The following is a 14,463-nucleotide window of genomic DNA, read 5'->3' as shown; positions in this document are numbered from 1 at the left end:
CTCATGGAGGAGACTGGGGGTGAGGTAAGGCCATGGGGAGGAATGGCTGACAGCAGAAGGCTGTGCTGCCATTCAGCGAGATCTGGAGAATGGGGTGAAGAGGAACCAAATGAAGTTCAACAAGGGCAAGTGTAGGGTCCTGCACCCAGGGAGGAATAAGCCCAAGCGCCAGTACAGGTTAGGGGCTGACCTGCTGGGAAGCAGCGCTGCGGAGAAGGACCTGGGAGTCCTGGTGGACAACAAGCTCTCCATGAGCCAGCAGCGTGCCCGCGTGGCCGAGAAGGCCAGTGGTATCCTGGGGCGCATTGAGAAGAGCGTGGCCAGCAGGTGGAGGGAGGTTCTCCTCTACTCTGCCCTGGTGAGGCCACAGCTGGAGTTGTGTGTCCAGTTCTGGGCTCTCCGGTTCCAGAAAGACGGGGGACTACTGGAGAGAGTCCAGTGGAGGGCTGTGAGGATGATGAGGGGACTGGAGCATCTCTCGAACGAGGAAAGGCTGAGAGAGCTGGGTCTGTTCAGTCTGGAGAAGGCTGAGAGGGGATCTGATCAAAGCTGCTAAATATGGAAAGGGTGGGCATCGAGAGGAAGGAGCCAGACTCTTCTCAGTGGTGCCCAGTGACAGGACACGGGGCAACGGGCACAAACTGGAACACGGGAAGTTCCATCTGAACATGAGGAGAAGCTTCTTCCCTCTGAGGGTGACCGAGCGCTGGGACAGGCTGCCCAGAGAGGTTGTGGAGTCTCCTTCTCTGGAGAGATTCCAAACCCCCCTGGATGTGACCCTGTGAAACCTGCTTGAGGTGATCCTGCTTTAGCAGGGGGGCTGGACTAGATGATCTCCAGAGGTCCCTTCCCACCCCTACCGTTCTGTGTGAATCTCTGTGAAGGCCGAGCTCACCTGCTTCTTCCCGGGGCCATAGAACAAACCCGGGGCTGTAGAGGCGAGTTCTCCCTCTTTTACTTCAGCCCCTCAGGGGGAGCCGCCGCTTCCCCATGGAGACCGGCAGGCGGCAGTACGCATGCGCAGGCGGTGAGGGGGCCGCACGGCGCCTGGGCGGAAGGCGGGAAGAGCGCTCTGCTCTCTGCGCCATGATGGCGGCGGTGTAGGGGTGAGGCCAGCTTGGCTGGCTGCTCCCCTGTTCCTCCTCCTCCTCTTCTCAGTGGTGCCCGTCTTCACCTTTATAAGCTAAACGTGCCTAAAGCGTTGCTGCCTTTCAGCTGGGAGCTCTGGGTTTCCTTTGAGCTAGAGGCTGAGGGGGGCTGGGTAGTAGTATGGGGAAGCAGGGCTGTTGGTCCTGGTGAAAAAGGGAGTGGTGTTAAGGAAAAAAAAAAAAAGGCTACAGGGAATTTTGAGGAGGTGGAAACCTTCTGGTAACAGGGCTAGAGAAAGAAGGGGTAGAGGGAGGATGTATGGAGTAGGAGTTGGTGGCTTGTTTTCCTGGCCTAGGGAAAGGTTTGGAGAGCACAAGGGGCTGTCCTGAAAAAAGCCTAAAACCCTGAGCTCAGGGTCTTCCTGTGGGGCAGTGGGCATGGCTGTGCTATGTGCTTGTGCGACAGAAGGCTCTTGCCTTGGTTAGAAGCACTGTAGTCTGAGGAACAGCTGGCTGAGGGGATGTTGTCCCATCTGCTTGTGCTTAGCTGTGCAATGCCAGTTTGTGGAGTCAAAGTGGGGTTGGTTGGTTTTCTGGGCTCTTATTGTTGGCTGGTGTCAGCAACAAAGCTTGGAGAAGAGGGACCATCAACCGTTGGCCTGTGCACCTTTGGAACTTGATATGTGAGCTGTTGTGAGCGAGCTCTACTCAGCACTGAGATGAATGCACTGAAGCAGGTTATTTCAGGAATAAATATTTAAAAAGGGGAGTGTTTTAATGACAATATAAACCTGCATTTATTTAAGCACTCTGCCACTTTTTGTTTTTAAGCCCATTTAAAGGTATGCCTGGGGGAAAAGCATTTTCCTGTCTTTCTTCCAGGTCTTCCTTGTGTTATGATATAGTCACTATTGAGCCTGTTTATGAAAATGGTGCCATTTGTTTCTAAAAAGCCATGGTGTCTGCTCAGTCTTCACAAGGCAGATAGCTAAGCAGTGCTGTGATGGCTGAGGTGTGTGGTGGATAGAAAATTAAAAATTCATAGAGCGGAGGATTGTATACCTGGATGTAAATTTTTAGAAGGAAGAAAAAAAAATAATTACTCTGTTGAAAAACCCGTGGTTTGTGATAGCATATTATTCAGGCTTGGTAGGACGGGAAGCCACCTATTTGTTCTTCATTATTTTCACTAACACTAGGTTTTCACAAATTTTGAAGCCAGTATGAGTTTGTAGATGCTGAATTAAGCATTATTTGTTCTCTTGTTGTAGTGAGTTTACTCTGTTGTGATATCGTCGTCGATATGATAGACAGTATTGAAATTATCTCGAGAACTCTGTATGGATGATTCTCCACTGGAGTTGGCTGTGAGAGCTCTGGACATCAAAGATTTTACTTGTGAGATAAGTTTCCTGCTGTAATTTTTCCTCCTGAGAAAGAAATGCTTCTTGTGGCCTTCATATTTAAAAGGAAAGGAGGTTTGGTTTTACTATGTCAGTTAGCAAGAATCCATGAGTTTTAGTCTCTGTGCAAATTCTCCTTTCTGTAGATGATTATCAGATTCCTGTAATCTGTCAAGTGACTTTTTTTGCAGAATTAGAACTTCCCTGTGAACTTCATGACCAAGGTACTGCGCCTGGTGGGTCTGACCCTCTTCCAGTGGCCTGGAGGTGAAGACATCCACTGTGAGAGCGGTGCAATTGGGACAGAGCAACCTTGTCTTTGTTCATGAGAGTATCCCTCTAAATAGAGTTCCAGCTAGATCTCCTGTCCCAATACATGGCCGTCCTCTTTCCCAAGTATGACCAATCTGTTTTGTAGTAAAAGAGACTGAGTAAGAGTCTGTAGAGGCAAATGTGACATTTTGGGGTCTGAATCTGAGTTTTTCTGAATGCTTTAACTTCTCAGAGTAGTTACGTGGGCTCTCTGGGGACACCCGTATTCTCTTTTAATAAAATGAAAATCACAAAAGAATTCCTATACAAGAACAAGGATGTTCACATGTGGGCTGCATCTGGTCTTCCTAATTGCACTGTGTCGTAGAAGCTGGATTTTTAAGTAATAAGAAAATGAAAGCTTGATTGTAAAACTCATATTTCTTTTTTGTTGTTGTTGGGTTTTTTTTGAGCAAGAGTGTACTTTAAAATATAATTGTGTCCATTATGTTGGCAGTGGGCATCTAAATCTTAAGGCAAAATTGATGGGCTGCTCTCTAAATCAGAGTAAATAACTAAAGATTAATAACAGAAAATGGGCCTTGGAGCTTGTGTCATGGTTGCCTTCATGCCACTTTGGTGCTGCTTGCTGAACTATTTTTGTTGGAGCATGTTTGGATTCAAGAATTAGTTTTGACATGACACTGGATACTTCTGAGGGTGAATAATGAGAGCCTTTCTGCTTCGGTCACTAATTCCTATCCAGAAAAGTTTCACAGCAACCATAAGTGCTGGCTGCCTCGTGGCTGTCCTTCTCCGTTCTACACAGAAATCTGTTTATTGGCAGCAGAAAGATCTCTCTGTTACAGAAATTATCATCACTGGCGTGCTCATTGCTCTTGCTCCAGGACAAAATGTAATGCAAACTTCAGGTTTCCAAGCCAATTTAGGAGTGCTTCTGTTATTAATCTGAAGAATAATAACTTTTGATGATAAAGTTGTGTTTCTTAATGAAAAATGCGTTACCATCATTAGTTGATGGTTCTTGGGAGCAAACCACATGTTTTATTTCAGGTTTGACTGTCTACCCAGGAGATAGGTGGATGCTGGAAGTGAAGCTAGAGTATGTGATCACTGTAGAAGTTTATTATGACACAGACAGTACTAAAGTATATTTATCTGATGTGAATATGTGTTTAGTTAACAAGGAGCAGCTGCCAAACGGAGTGCTATGATGAATTGTTACAGATATTTAGCACTAATAAGGAAATGAGAGAGAAAGAAGAAAATTAACCCTCACTGTATTGTTATCTCAGTCTCTCTCGTGCACACATTTCTATTCGCATTTCATCCATACCAATCTTCTTACTGTGCTACAAACCTCTACAGAAACGCACAATTCTGTGGGTGTCTGTGGAAAGTGCATCAGGTTTTCCTTGGAAGGGGACACAATTTTCACTGATCTCTCTCAATTTGCAGAACCTGAGAATAACTCACCATTTTTCTAAGGAGTACTTTGAAGAGCTCCAGTCTTCTCATAACGAGTCTTACCATATAGTTCAGGTCCTGAAAGATGGCATTTTTATGCTTTCAGGCATAAAAGCTGAACTGGTTTCTGTTCTTCTATAGGTAAGAGGCAAAGGTGGTAGTAATTTTCTTCAGAACTTGTTTTTTTGTAGTCCCTCAGGTTGTATAATACTACTTTTGTTCAGTTCTGTGAAAAGAACTGCTCTGTGGTTCAAGTTATACCATATTATGCAAGTTAGTCTCTACAAGGTTTTCGGAGACAATGCCTTCTGCAGTTGTGAGCAGTCCAAGAGGCAAATCTGACTCCCTCAGAAATGTGAGAAACCAGGCACTTTGATAGAAAGGCCAGGAAAAATTGAATTACAGCAGCAACTCCTGGACTCTCTGCTCTGGCGTCGGAGCAGCAGCAGCTCTTACCTGAGCTGCATGCAGCATGGTTGCTTTTTACCTAGACCACATGCAGGTCCATGGCACGCTTGCTCTTTGCCAAGTAGCATTCTTGCAAGCAATTTCCAAAGTTTTGGAGTGAGGGTGTTCCAGGGACCATTCTCCATAGGTGAATTAGATGTAGTTTTTGAAGCTGATGAGTTTCAAAGCAGAAGCAAGTTATTCCATGCCAACTGGCTTAAGCACCTGGGAATGTAAATTAAATGTGTTCAGGAACTAATATAAATGTAGCCATAGACTCCTGTCTCTAGTTTTATACAGAGCAAAATATTTTTGAAGGCAATCCAGCATGTTATAGCAACATTTTGATTACCTCAGAAAAGACGCCAGTGATTTCAGATATGTGGGGGTTTTAAGCTTATGTTCTAAGCAATCAGTACAAATCATCTTTGCAGGATTTCAGGCCTGTTCAGGCTTGTATGAAGTGTCTGGTTCTGTTACCTGTCATTTGCTAACGGTTAAAAATACGAGCTTTCTCCTTTTGATGGTAACCTACTTTGCTTGAAAGATTGCTTTCTTTTTTCCCCTAGTTTGCAGGGTGGCTCTGAGGCTCACTTCCACATGCCAGTGAGCCATGAGCAGGAGGTGAAGATTTACCTTCCTGCCAAGCTTTCACCTTCTATCCTTGCATTTCCACACCATCCCATGGAAGTCTTGTATCAATATAAACTTCAGGTGAAGTAGACAATGGATAGGAAAATTATGAAGGCCTTCTGTCCCTGTTTTGGCTGGGATAGAGTTAATTTCCTTCCTAGCAGCTGGTATAGTGCTGTGTTTTGGATTTAGGATGAGAATAACACACTGGTATTTTGGTTGTTGCTAGGTGATGTTTACCAAGTCAAGGACTTTTCAGCTTCTCATACTGCTAACGAGGAGGCTGGGGCTGCACAAGAAGCTGGGAGGGGACACGGCCAGGAGAGCTGACCCAGGCTGGCCAAAGGGATATTCCATACCATATGGCATCACGTTCCGTATATAACTTCGGGGAAGCTGGTTGGGGGCGCAACCGCGGCTCGGGAACTAGCTGCGCATCGGTCAGCAGTTGGTAAGCAATTGTGCTGTGTATATTCTTTTATTATTATTATTATCATCATCTTCATTTTCTGTCCTATTAACCTGTCTTTATCTCAATCCATGAGTTTTACCTTCCCCTCCCCAATTCTCTCCCCCATCCCACTGCAGGGGGGTGGTGGTGAGCGAATGGCTGTGCGGTTGTTTTAGCTGCCTGCTGGGTTAAACCACACCACCTTGGTGTGAGAGCCTCTTCCAGAAAAAAAGTTAGATAAAAACATCTAGCCAATAGAAGCTTACTGAGAATCCTGAGCAATGAACGGGCTAAAACACTCATTTTCCTTCTCTAGCCTTGTAATAGTTCTGCCCCCACACTGCTCTCTGTTTAGCTCCCTCCAGCAAACCCCATTTTTTGTTGATAAAGTCATGTACTGTTTTCCTTTCTCTAGAGATGCCATGCTCCTGTCCTCAAGTGTTGTTCTCCCCCATGCTTTTCCTCTGTCTTCCTCTCTGGTGTCCCTTTGTTGTCTTGTTCTTTGGTCGCATCCCTGTATTCCCGGGTCATTTGCTGTTCACTTGGCTGTGCATCACTAAAGTTCACTGGATTTTTGAACTGTTGACAGTGTTGAGTAAGAAGAGGGAGCAGAGATGCACTTTTCCCGCATTCTTTCACAAGCTTTGGTCCTTAGTTACCTGGGAAAAACGGTCTCCCTGTGTCTTGGCTGGAAATATTGGCTTTATTTGGCTTTACTTGTGTTGTAAAATAAGTCTACATGTTTGTCATTTTGCTTCAGACAGTCCGTTGTGAGGCATAATAGAAGTTTGAAAAACTTATAGGAGTGCTGCTGCTGGTTTTGGTTGGGTTTTTGTGGCTGGTTTTGGGTTTTTTTTTTTTATACTGTTACTCCATAGCTGTCGTGGTTTACCCCAGCCAGTAACTAAGCTCCATGCAGCTGCTCACTCATCCCCCACCCTGCCCAAGGGGATGAGGAGGATAATGAAAAAAACCTCATGGGTTGAGATAAAGTTTAATAGGATAACAAAGGAAGAAACCAACAATAACAGCACCAACGATGCACAAATGCAATTGCTCACCACATGCAAAAGGAAAAGAAACAACCTGATGCCCAGTCTGTTTCCGAGCAGCGATCCCGCCTCCTAGCTGGCTTCCCCAGCTCTATCCGGAGCAGGATGTTCCATGGCAGGGAACATCCCCTGGCCAGCCTGGGCCAGCTGTCCCGGCTGTGCTCTCCCAGCTTCTTGTGCACCTGCAGGGCCCGAGAAGCTGAAAAGTCCTTGACTTGGTGTAGACACATCAACTACCCAGCAGCAACTAAAACCATCAGTGTGTTATCAACATTATTCTCATCCTAAATCCAAACCACAGCGCTACACCAGCTGCTGGGAAGAAAATTAATTCTCTATCTGCTGAAACCAGGACAGTGACAATGAGTCATCTCCTGTTTGGGTCCAGGTTTTAAGAGGATAAAGTTGAAGCTCTGTCTTCTTGGAGACACCCAAACCTTGCTCCTATCCCTTGCTGAACCTCCACCCCTCCATCCCTTTGCCAAACCTCTCCTTATATCCCATTCCCGTGTACAGCTTTGTGCTCCCTCAGTTTCGTAAGGACCCAGAAGCCAAATGAGAGTAGGCTCTGAAAGCTTTCTGCTTTGAGGGTATCGAGTCAAAGCTCTGCCTTCTTGGGGATGCCTAGCTTTCTCCTTCTATCCTTTTGCTGTGCATGGGCTTTAGCTTAGTAGTCACTGAGAAAAGTCAAAAACTTACTGTGAAAATGGGGCAAAGTTCCTCCTGTCCAGATCCTAAAAGCCCATTAGGCTCCGTGTGCCACAATTACGGCATGCAATTAGGAAAAAATGAGAGCAGGCGGTCAGTGCAACTTGCCCACCAGTGGAAGGGCTACACTTGTGCCAAACAAGAACTGCAGTTTCCAGATGAGGGAACCTTTCACCTGGACAAATTAGCTTACCTTATGAACAGTCGCCAGCAGAAATCTGGTGTAGCTAGCTTACAAGATAATAATGCAAAAATGAAGGAACAAATTAAAAAAGAAAATGAAAGAAAGTAAAAATCAAAATAAAGTTCCTCCTAAAGCATCAGCTGCAGCATCTAAATCTCTGCAGCCAGCTTAGTCCCTGGTGCCACTGCCTCAGTCCTGCCCCTGTACCGCCCTCCAGTGACGCCAGACACCCCAGGCGGTGCAGGGTTAAAAGAGGGCCAAGATCCTGAGCGGTACTTGGGGGATACGTGAATGTGCATCTAGAAAGTGATTTGTGTGTGCTCTCACTAGTCAACTTGTATCCCTACCAGCCAAAGAGGAGGAAGGAGACCTGGCTGCGTTTATGTTTTATGTGAATCCTATACGTAGATGCTGTTACTGTCCGTGTGCGCATCTCTGGGATATGAGCTCAGCTTCGCTACTGGTTGAACCTGTAACTGGGAAAGCAGCAGCTGCCCCCCTCAGCCTGGGCAGAAATCTCGGTCCCCTGGCTGTGGCTGCTGGAGGAGACAGCCGTGCTTCTAACATCCCCTAACAGTTCTGTAGCCAGCAGGATTCGGTCAAGTGGTGAGTGCTCTTGAGATTATGCGTATATAATTCTTATGGGATAGGGAACTGATGCTTTGGTAATGTGCTTACAGTGTAAAATTTGTAATCAAATTTTTTGAGCTTTATGCGGGCACCCAAATGGGACGTGTGCTAGTAAATTATTGGATTAATCTGATCAATTGGGTTGAAAGATGTTTACAGAACATCAGAAGGTCCATAGGAGGTGTAAATGCCTCAAACTGCATGCTTAGTGGCTGGGATTTGTAGTTTGGGAGATGAAGAGAGAGGTTTACCAAAGTATGTAAGACCTTCTGTAAGTAACAAATCACTTCCAGCTATCAAATCAATGCCCAGGAGCTTCCCTGCTGCGCTCTAGAGCCTTGGTGAAACAGAGGGTGCAACCAGCGGCACCAAAGGTTGGGGCGAAGAGGTGAGGAATCCTGGCTTGCAAACATTGATCCGGTAGCAAAGGCAGGGTGCTCACTCCGGCATGGGTTTCCCAGCTGTCACCACCATGCTGTGGAGGCCAACAGCCGGCCAGACCAGGTTACACAGTGCCACAGGAGCACGGAACAGATACGGCCTGTGAACAGCCCAAAGCAGAAGTCAACCACCTCTCACCGCGTGCAGGTCCTCGTTGTGCCGCCACCTTCCCCCCAGAGGACGAGCACAAATCGATGCCCGACATGCAGCCACAGCAGCATTTATTTATGGCTGGGAAGAGAAATCTTCTATGAGGGCTTGGAGCTGTCAGGAAAGCTCGTGCAAGGTACCAGGCCTCCTGGGCCCATCCTTCCCTCTTCCATTTATTTTATCGCTAACGTAGTGATTTATTTTACTGACTGCCTGCCCATTAGTTGCTTCCGAAGGCAGCTAGATGCCTCTAGGACTTCCTGGTAAAAGAAAAGCCGGCTGCTTTCACGGTGTTTATTTTATTACAAAAATCTTCAGTACCTCAACCCTTAACAGAGCAACCAGAAAGAACAGAAACACGGCAATTAACTGCTCACCAAAATACAACAGGGCTTCCTAGAGAACAAGCATCAAGAGGGACCTCCCATGCCCCCCCTAGCAAAACAGCGGCTCTAACAAGCCTCTGTCAAAAAAAAATCTGGTTTTGTCACTAGACAGAGCTCCTTCCCAGATGTTTTGGCAAGGTGGGAAGCACCTGGAAGAGAGAAGCCCTGAGATTGGAGACATTTCAGAAGACCGCAGCAGGCAAAGAGCCATTTGGCTGAATGGAGTCTGGAAGGCAGCACAGAGGCCAGAAACGCTGCAGAGCTACGTGCACCCCTGACAAGCTCCTCTGGGCACTGACACGTTTGTGTGACAGACGTGCTGGCACGATGTCTGCAATGGAGTGAGGGGTCGCTGCTCACATAAGCAGACATGGGGATGTGGCTGGGGGGGGGGGGGTGGGGGTGTTGGGATTTTCAGTTGGGGTTTTGGGTTTTTTTGCTTGTTTTCTCTTTTGAAATGTATTGAAGCTGTTGATTCCCTCTTGCCGACAGGGCTGAAGTGTAGCCCAGGCAGCGCTTTGCAGGGCTGACAGTTGCTGATCCCAACACAGCTGCTCTTCTGGGTCAGTTAACAGTTGTTCTTTCCTGAGCTCTGGGCTGCTGGTGGATTTGATTTTGCTCAGTTCTTTTTGGTCTTGGGGGCGTCATACTTTCTCTTGCTTGAGTACCACAGCAGCAGCGGGATTCCGATGGAGGGCAGGGTCATCACACCAAAAGCTGCCCAGTCCAGCTAGAAGAAGAAATTGTTAGAAAGAAGTCAAAACAAATCACGTACAGATGAGTCTTAGAGCCATCAGATCTTCTACTCTACAAGCTTGTGGCTCAAATCCCACAGTGCCAGCTCCTTCACAGAGGTAGCTGGGATGAAAACTCTTTGCTTTTTCTGTGATACAGTTCTGGACAACCGATAGGGATTAATTGCAATCCACACTGGAGTTTTCCAGGTGACGGTAGTGCAAACAAAACACGCCACAAACTGGCAAAAAGCCACCGTGCTGGGTTGCCCAGTTGCCGCAGTGCAATTTCGATTACCAACTGAAAGGTACTTACAAAGTGAGGGGAGAATCTCCTGTCAAACTCACGCTGAGCCAAGATTCCTCCCTGCCCAGGAGCACTAGTAAAACCAACCTGAAAAATGCAGCGGGGGCGGGGGAGAAGATAGCATTTGCCACCTTTCCTTCTTGCAACAGAGCCTGTGCAGTATAAGAGCACAGGGACATGCATCATCCCCCAAAAAGTAGCTCTAAGAGAAGTCAGGTGTATCCGCTGCCCAGTTTGGGCAAGGATCCCGTAAAAAGTCAACTCACCACAACCTGTCCACCCTCCTGTGCCAGGTACGTGATGGTAGCAGAGGTGAAGTTGAAGTAACCAGCTTTGAGAGGCCGCAGAACCACAGTGTGGGACACGTTACTTGCTCTGAGAGCCGGAAGTTAAGGAAAATAGTTGCAGTTCATCAAAGGAAGAAAAGTGAGGAGATGGGTAAAGAGCAGCCTTGAACCAGGTGGAAAAGTCAGTGCTGCTGACAGATCTGAGTCCTCGGTGGCTACAGATATCCAGACCCACCCCCAGCTCATCCAGCTGCTCCTCCTTCCCCGGCAGGTGAATTGTACAGGGACCTGGCCCTGTTCACAAGGAATTTCTTTTTATTTTTTTTTTAACACAGCACCTTCAAGGAGAACAGAGATTTTCATTCAATACCCTGCCCAGAGTCTGGCATGCCAGAATTTCAGTGACAACGAATGAAGACAGGAGCATTGGGAGAAGTTTCAAAACATGAAAAGATACGGAGCAATCCTGTCCCACTTGACGTTGAGCATCCCAGAGACAATGCCAAAATCTTCTGGGGGGAAAGAATCATCCGACAGCTCCACATCTAAAGCAGCGCTAAATGCAACAAAGAAAGGGATGCAAAGAGAATCTTAGGCTTGGCGTTCCACTCACAGGGGACCGCACCAAAGAGGGATGACAGTTCCACACTGACAATTCAGCAGCTAGAACTGATTTTTGAAACATAAAAAGCCACCGAGAGAAGTTGGGGAGGAGAGTCAAGGTGTATTACAGGGAGACTGCAGGAAGAGGAAGGCAAAGCTGAGAGAAACTGCAAAAGAGACAGGAAACCAGACGTGAAAAAGAGCTCACGAAGCCAAGAAAGGGAGGCTGCGTGCACAGGGAGCACAGTGTCCCAAGACACGAAAGTAACTGCACCACAATGGACCAACAGCTAGAGCAGCCACGAGGTGAAAGCAGGGACAATGGATCAGGAAGAAAAAGGCAAATTGCAGGTCAAACCTTGAAGCACTGGTGGTAAGCTCAGAGTTAGGAGGAGCAAAGGTAACAGCACACCACGGAGCCTAGAAATAAGTCTCATTCCTTGCAGACACACACAACCTTTGCTCCTGGTCAGTATTAGATGCCCGGACAAGGCTTACCTGGAGCCAACGTTGTAGATATTGTACTGCAGAGTCAAGTCCTTGCCCTCCACTGCATATCTGTTTAGTAGAGATTTGGAGGCCAGGAGCCTGGCGCCTTCCTCGCAGTGGGCCACATCAAATAGGGCAAACACGGTGAGAATCAGGAGCTTCATCTAGAAGCAAAAAAACGTGGAACGTTATTGGTAATTTAGTTGCAAAAAGAACATGACAGGACATCTAAACCAGATGATTGGGGCATTTGTGTGCAGTGAGATGTGAACAGCTGTATACTTTACAGCAATATTGATAAGCGATTATCACAAGCTGGCAGAAAACTACCTGGGCTCCCCACCAGCCTGCAACCGCCCCTGAAATACCTGTACCTCCCTGCAAGTACGTAAGAAGTGGCACAGCAGTGTTGCAGATCAGCAGGCATGGAAGAAAAGACGATGGTTTTCTCCCTTTTCAAAGCCCAGGCAAGGATCACTGCCCTGTATCACATGCCAGTAATCAGCAGAGGTGTCAGATCGCAATGCCTCTTCTAGGAACTTTCAGAGCAAAAGTTTTGGCAATTAACAGTTTCACCAGTTTTAGCAATTAACAGTTAATTGCCATTGCAAAGCACGGCAGCTTCCCAGCGCTGTCTTACACAACAGTGTAAGTTCTTCTCCCCATCGCGTTCTCTGTTCTTCTCAGAAAGCACTACCTCCTCATTTACAACATTTATTATTCTTTCCTATTTCCAGCCACTGAGGTGCCGCCATCTCCCTCCAGCGGCCTTTCGGTCCCCACAGGTCCCAGTTTCCCCAAGCCCAGCACCGCTGGAGCCGCCCTCCCGAGAGCCCAAGGAGACCACGCAGTCATTGTCTGTGCCGCTCGTTAGGAAACTAATCAGTGCTTTTAAATGAAGAAACCGCCCACACGCCAGAGCCCCGGTCTCTGCCTGCGGGCCCTTCCCCTCCCCTCCAAACCCCCAGACACCTCGCTCCACGCAAAACAACGCTCCGGCAGCAGATCCTGGCTGCTCCCTCAAAAACCCACGCCCGAACCACCCTCACAGAGCCCGGCTGGGACTCCCACCCCCCCCAGAATCCCGCGGACAGGACACCGAGAGCCGCCCCCCGCTCACGGATGCGGCCCCTCACCGTCTCTGCCCCGCGGCGCCCAACGGAAGGCCGAGTCAGCGCAGAGGCAGCGGAAATACGGCACACCGGAACTGGGCGGCTTGGAGGAGGCCCGAAGCACGCTGGGAATTGTAGTCGTGGGGGGGGCGCGCGCGCACGGACTCCGCGCCTGCGCAGAGCGCGCCTCCTGCTCTGGGCTTGGACCACCTTCCTAGAAGCTGCCAGAGACCTGGAGAGTTGGGCGAGGAGGAACCAAATGAAGTTCAACAAGGGCAAGTGTAGGGTCCTGCACCCAGGGAGGAATAAGCCCAAGCGCCAGTACAGGTTAGGGGCTGACCTGCTGGGAAGCAGCGCTGCGGAGAAGGACCTGGGAGTCCTGGTGGACAACAAGCTCTCCATGAGCCAGCAGCGTGCCCCCGTGGCCGAGAAGGCCAGTGGTATCCTGGGGCGCATTGAGAAGAGCGTGGCCAGCAGGTGGAGGGAGGTTCTCCTCTACTCTGCCCTGGTGAGGCCACAGCTGGAGTTGTGTGTCCAGTTCTGGGCTCTCCGGTTCCAGAAAGACAGGGGACTACTGGAGAGAGTCCAGTGGAGGGCTGTGAGGATGATGAGGGGACTGGAGCATCTCTCGAACGAGGAAAGGCTGAGAGAGCTGGGTCTGTTCAGTCTGGAGAAGACTGAGAGGGGATCTGATCAAAGCTGCTAAATATGGAAAGGGTGGGCATCGAGAGGAAGGGGCCAGACTCTTCTCAGTGGTGCCCAGTGACAGGACACGGGGCAACGGGCACAAACTGGAACACGGGAAGTTCCATCTGAACACGAGGAGAAGCTTCTTCCCTCTGAGGGTGACCGAGCGCTGGGACAGGCTGCCCAGAGAGGTTGTGGAGTCTCCTTCTCTGGAGAGATTCCAAACCCCCCTGGATGTGACCCTGTGAAACCTGCTTGAGGTGATCCTGCTTTAGCAGGGACGAGATCATCTCCAGAGGTCCCTTCCCACCACCGCCATTCTGTGTGAATCTGTCTGCAAAACACCGTCTTTTAGTCTAAAATTACCATTTATAACCCTCCGGGGGAGAACACAAGAGTGTTGTCCCCCGCACCCTGCCCTGCCCCAGGGCAGAGCCCCAAGCCCCGCAGCAGATCTTGCCCCGAGGACAGCGGGGTTTGATACGCAGCAGGACGGGCTCGTGCCTGGAAGGTACGGCTGAAGGAATACACCTCACCAGGCCTCAGTTTCCCCTTAGGGAGAAGGGGACAAGTGGCCTGAACCTGTGATTTGGGTTCGCTGGAGGCCCATTGCTGAAGTTAGTGCTTTGGGAGAGAAGACAACAAAGCTGCCAAGCAAAGATGTAACACAGGAAGCCAGGAGAAGGCCATACCTCCCCTCTTTGACTACTGCTCACGTTTCCTTCCATCTGTTCTTGAAGTCAGTGTGATTCTCCTCTTATCTCCCTTCTTGAAGAGCTGTGGGAACAAAGGGAAAAAAGAGGCGCCCTCCCCACTTTGCCTTCAGTTAGTGACAAGCATGTAGAGCAGAAGCCCGATGGCCACCATGGCTTGGAGGAGCACTTCAACCAGGAGCAGTGGCATGCCTAAGATGAAGACGGCCAGCAGCTTT

The 14,463-nt window shown here is 48.7% G+C and overlaps 1 protein-coding gene across 1 annotated transcript; it reads right to left on the bottom strand.

Annotated features, from left to right (window-relative positions):
- Positions 1-9,248: 9,248 nt before the first annotated feature.
- Positions 9,249-12,940, bottom strand: SSR2 (signal sequence receptor subunit 2). The gene is made up of 6 exons (XM_075737338.1): positions 12,870-12,940; positions 11,743-11,897; positions 11,099-11,197; positions 10,621-10,729; positions 10,364-10,441; positions 9,249-10,043 (listed from the first exon to the last, which is right to left on the bottom strand). Exons 2-6 carry the CDS (start codon positions 11,895-11,897, stop codon positions 9,933-9,935), a joined length of 552 nt encoding a protein of 183 aa, XP_075593453.1. The 5' UTR covers positions 12,870-12,940; the 3' UTR covers positions 9,249-9,932.
- Positions 12,941-14,463: the final 1,523 nt, after the last annotated feature.

This window comes from Balearica regulorum, chromosome 28 (assembly GCF_011004875.1).
Source record: "Balearica regulorum gibbericeps isolate bBalReg1 chromosome 28, bBalReg1.pri, whole genome shotgun sequence".
NCBI lineage: Eukaryota > Metazoa > Chordata > Aves > Gruiformes > Gruidae > Balearica > Balearica regulorum.
This window is presented reverse-complemented; position numbering and strand designations above follow the sequence as displayed.

What these genes read in the sequence shown, in the direction of transcription:
- SSR2 (XM_075737338.1), bottom strand. Translation starts at nt 11,897, where the DNA reads ATGAAGCTCCTGATTCTCACCGTGTTTGCCCTATTTGATGTGGCCCAC. An exon ending in ATCTACAACGTTGGCTCCAG is followed by an intron (nt 11,198 to 11,742) that starts GTAAGCCTTGTC and finishes TGTTGCATTTAG; the next exon opens with CGCTGCTTTAGATGTGGAGC. An exon ending in AGGAGGGTGGACAGGTTGTG is followed by an intron (nt 10,442 to 10,620) that starts GTGAGTTGACTT and finishes TGCATTTTTCAG; the next exon opens with GTTGGTTTTACTAGTGCTCC.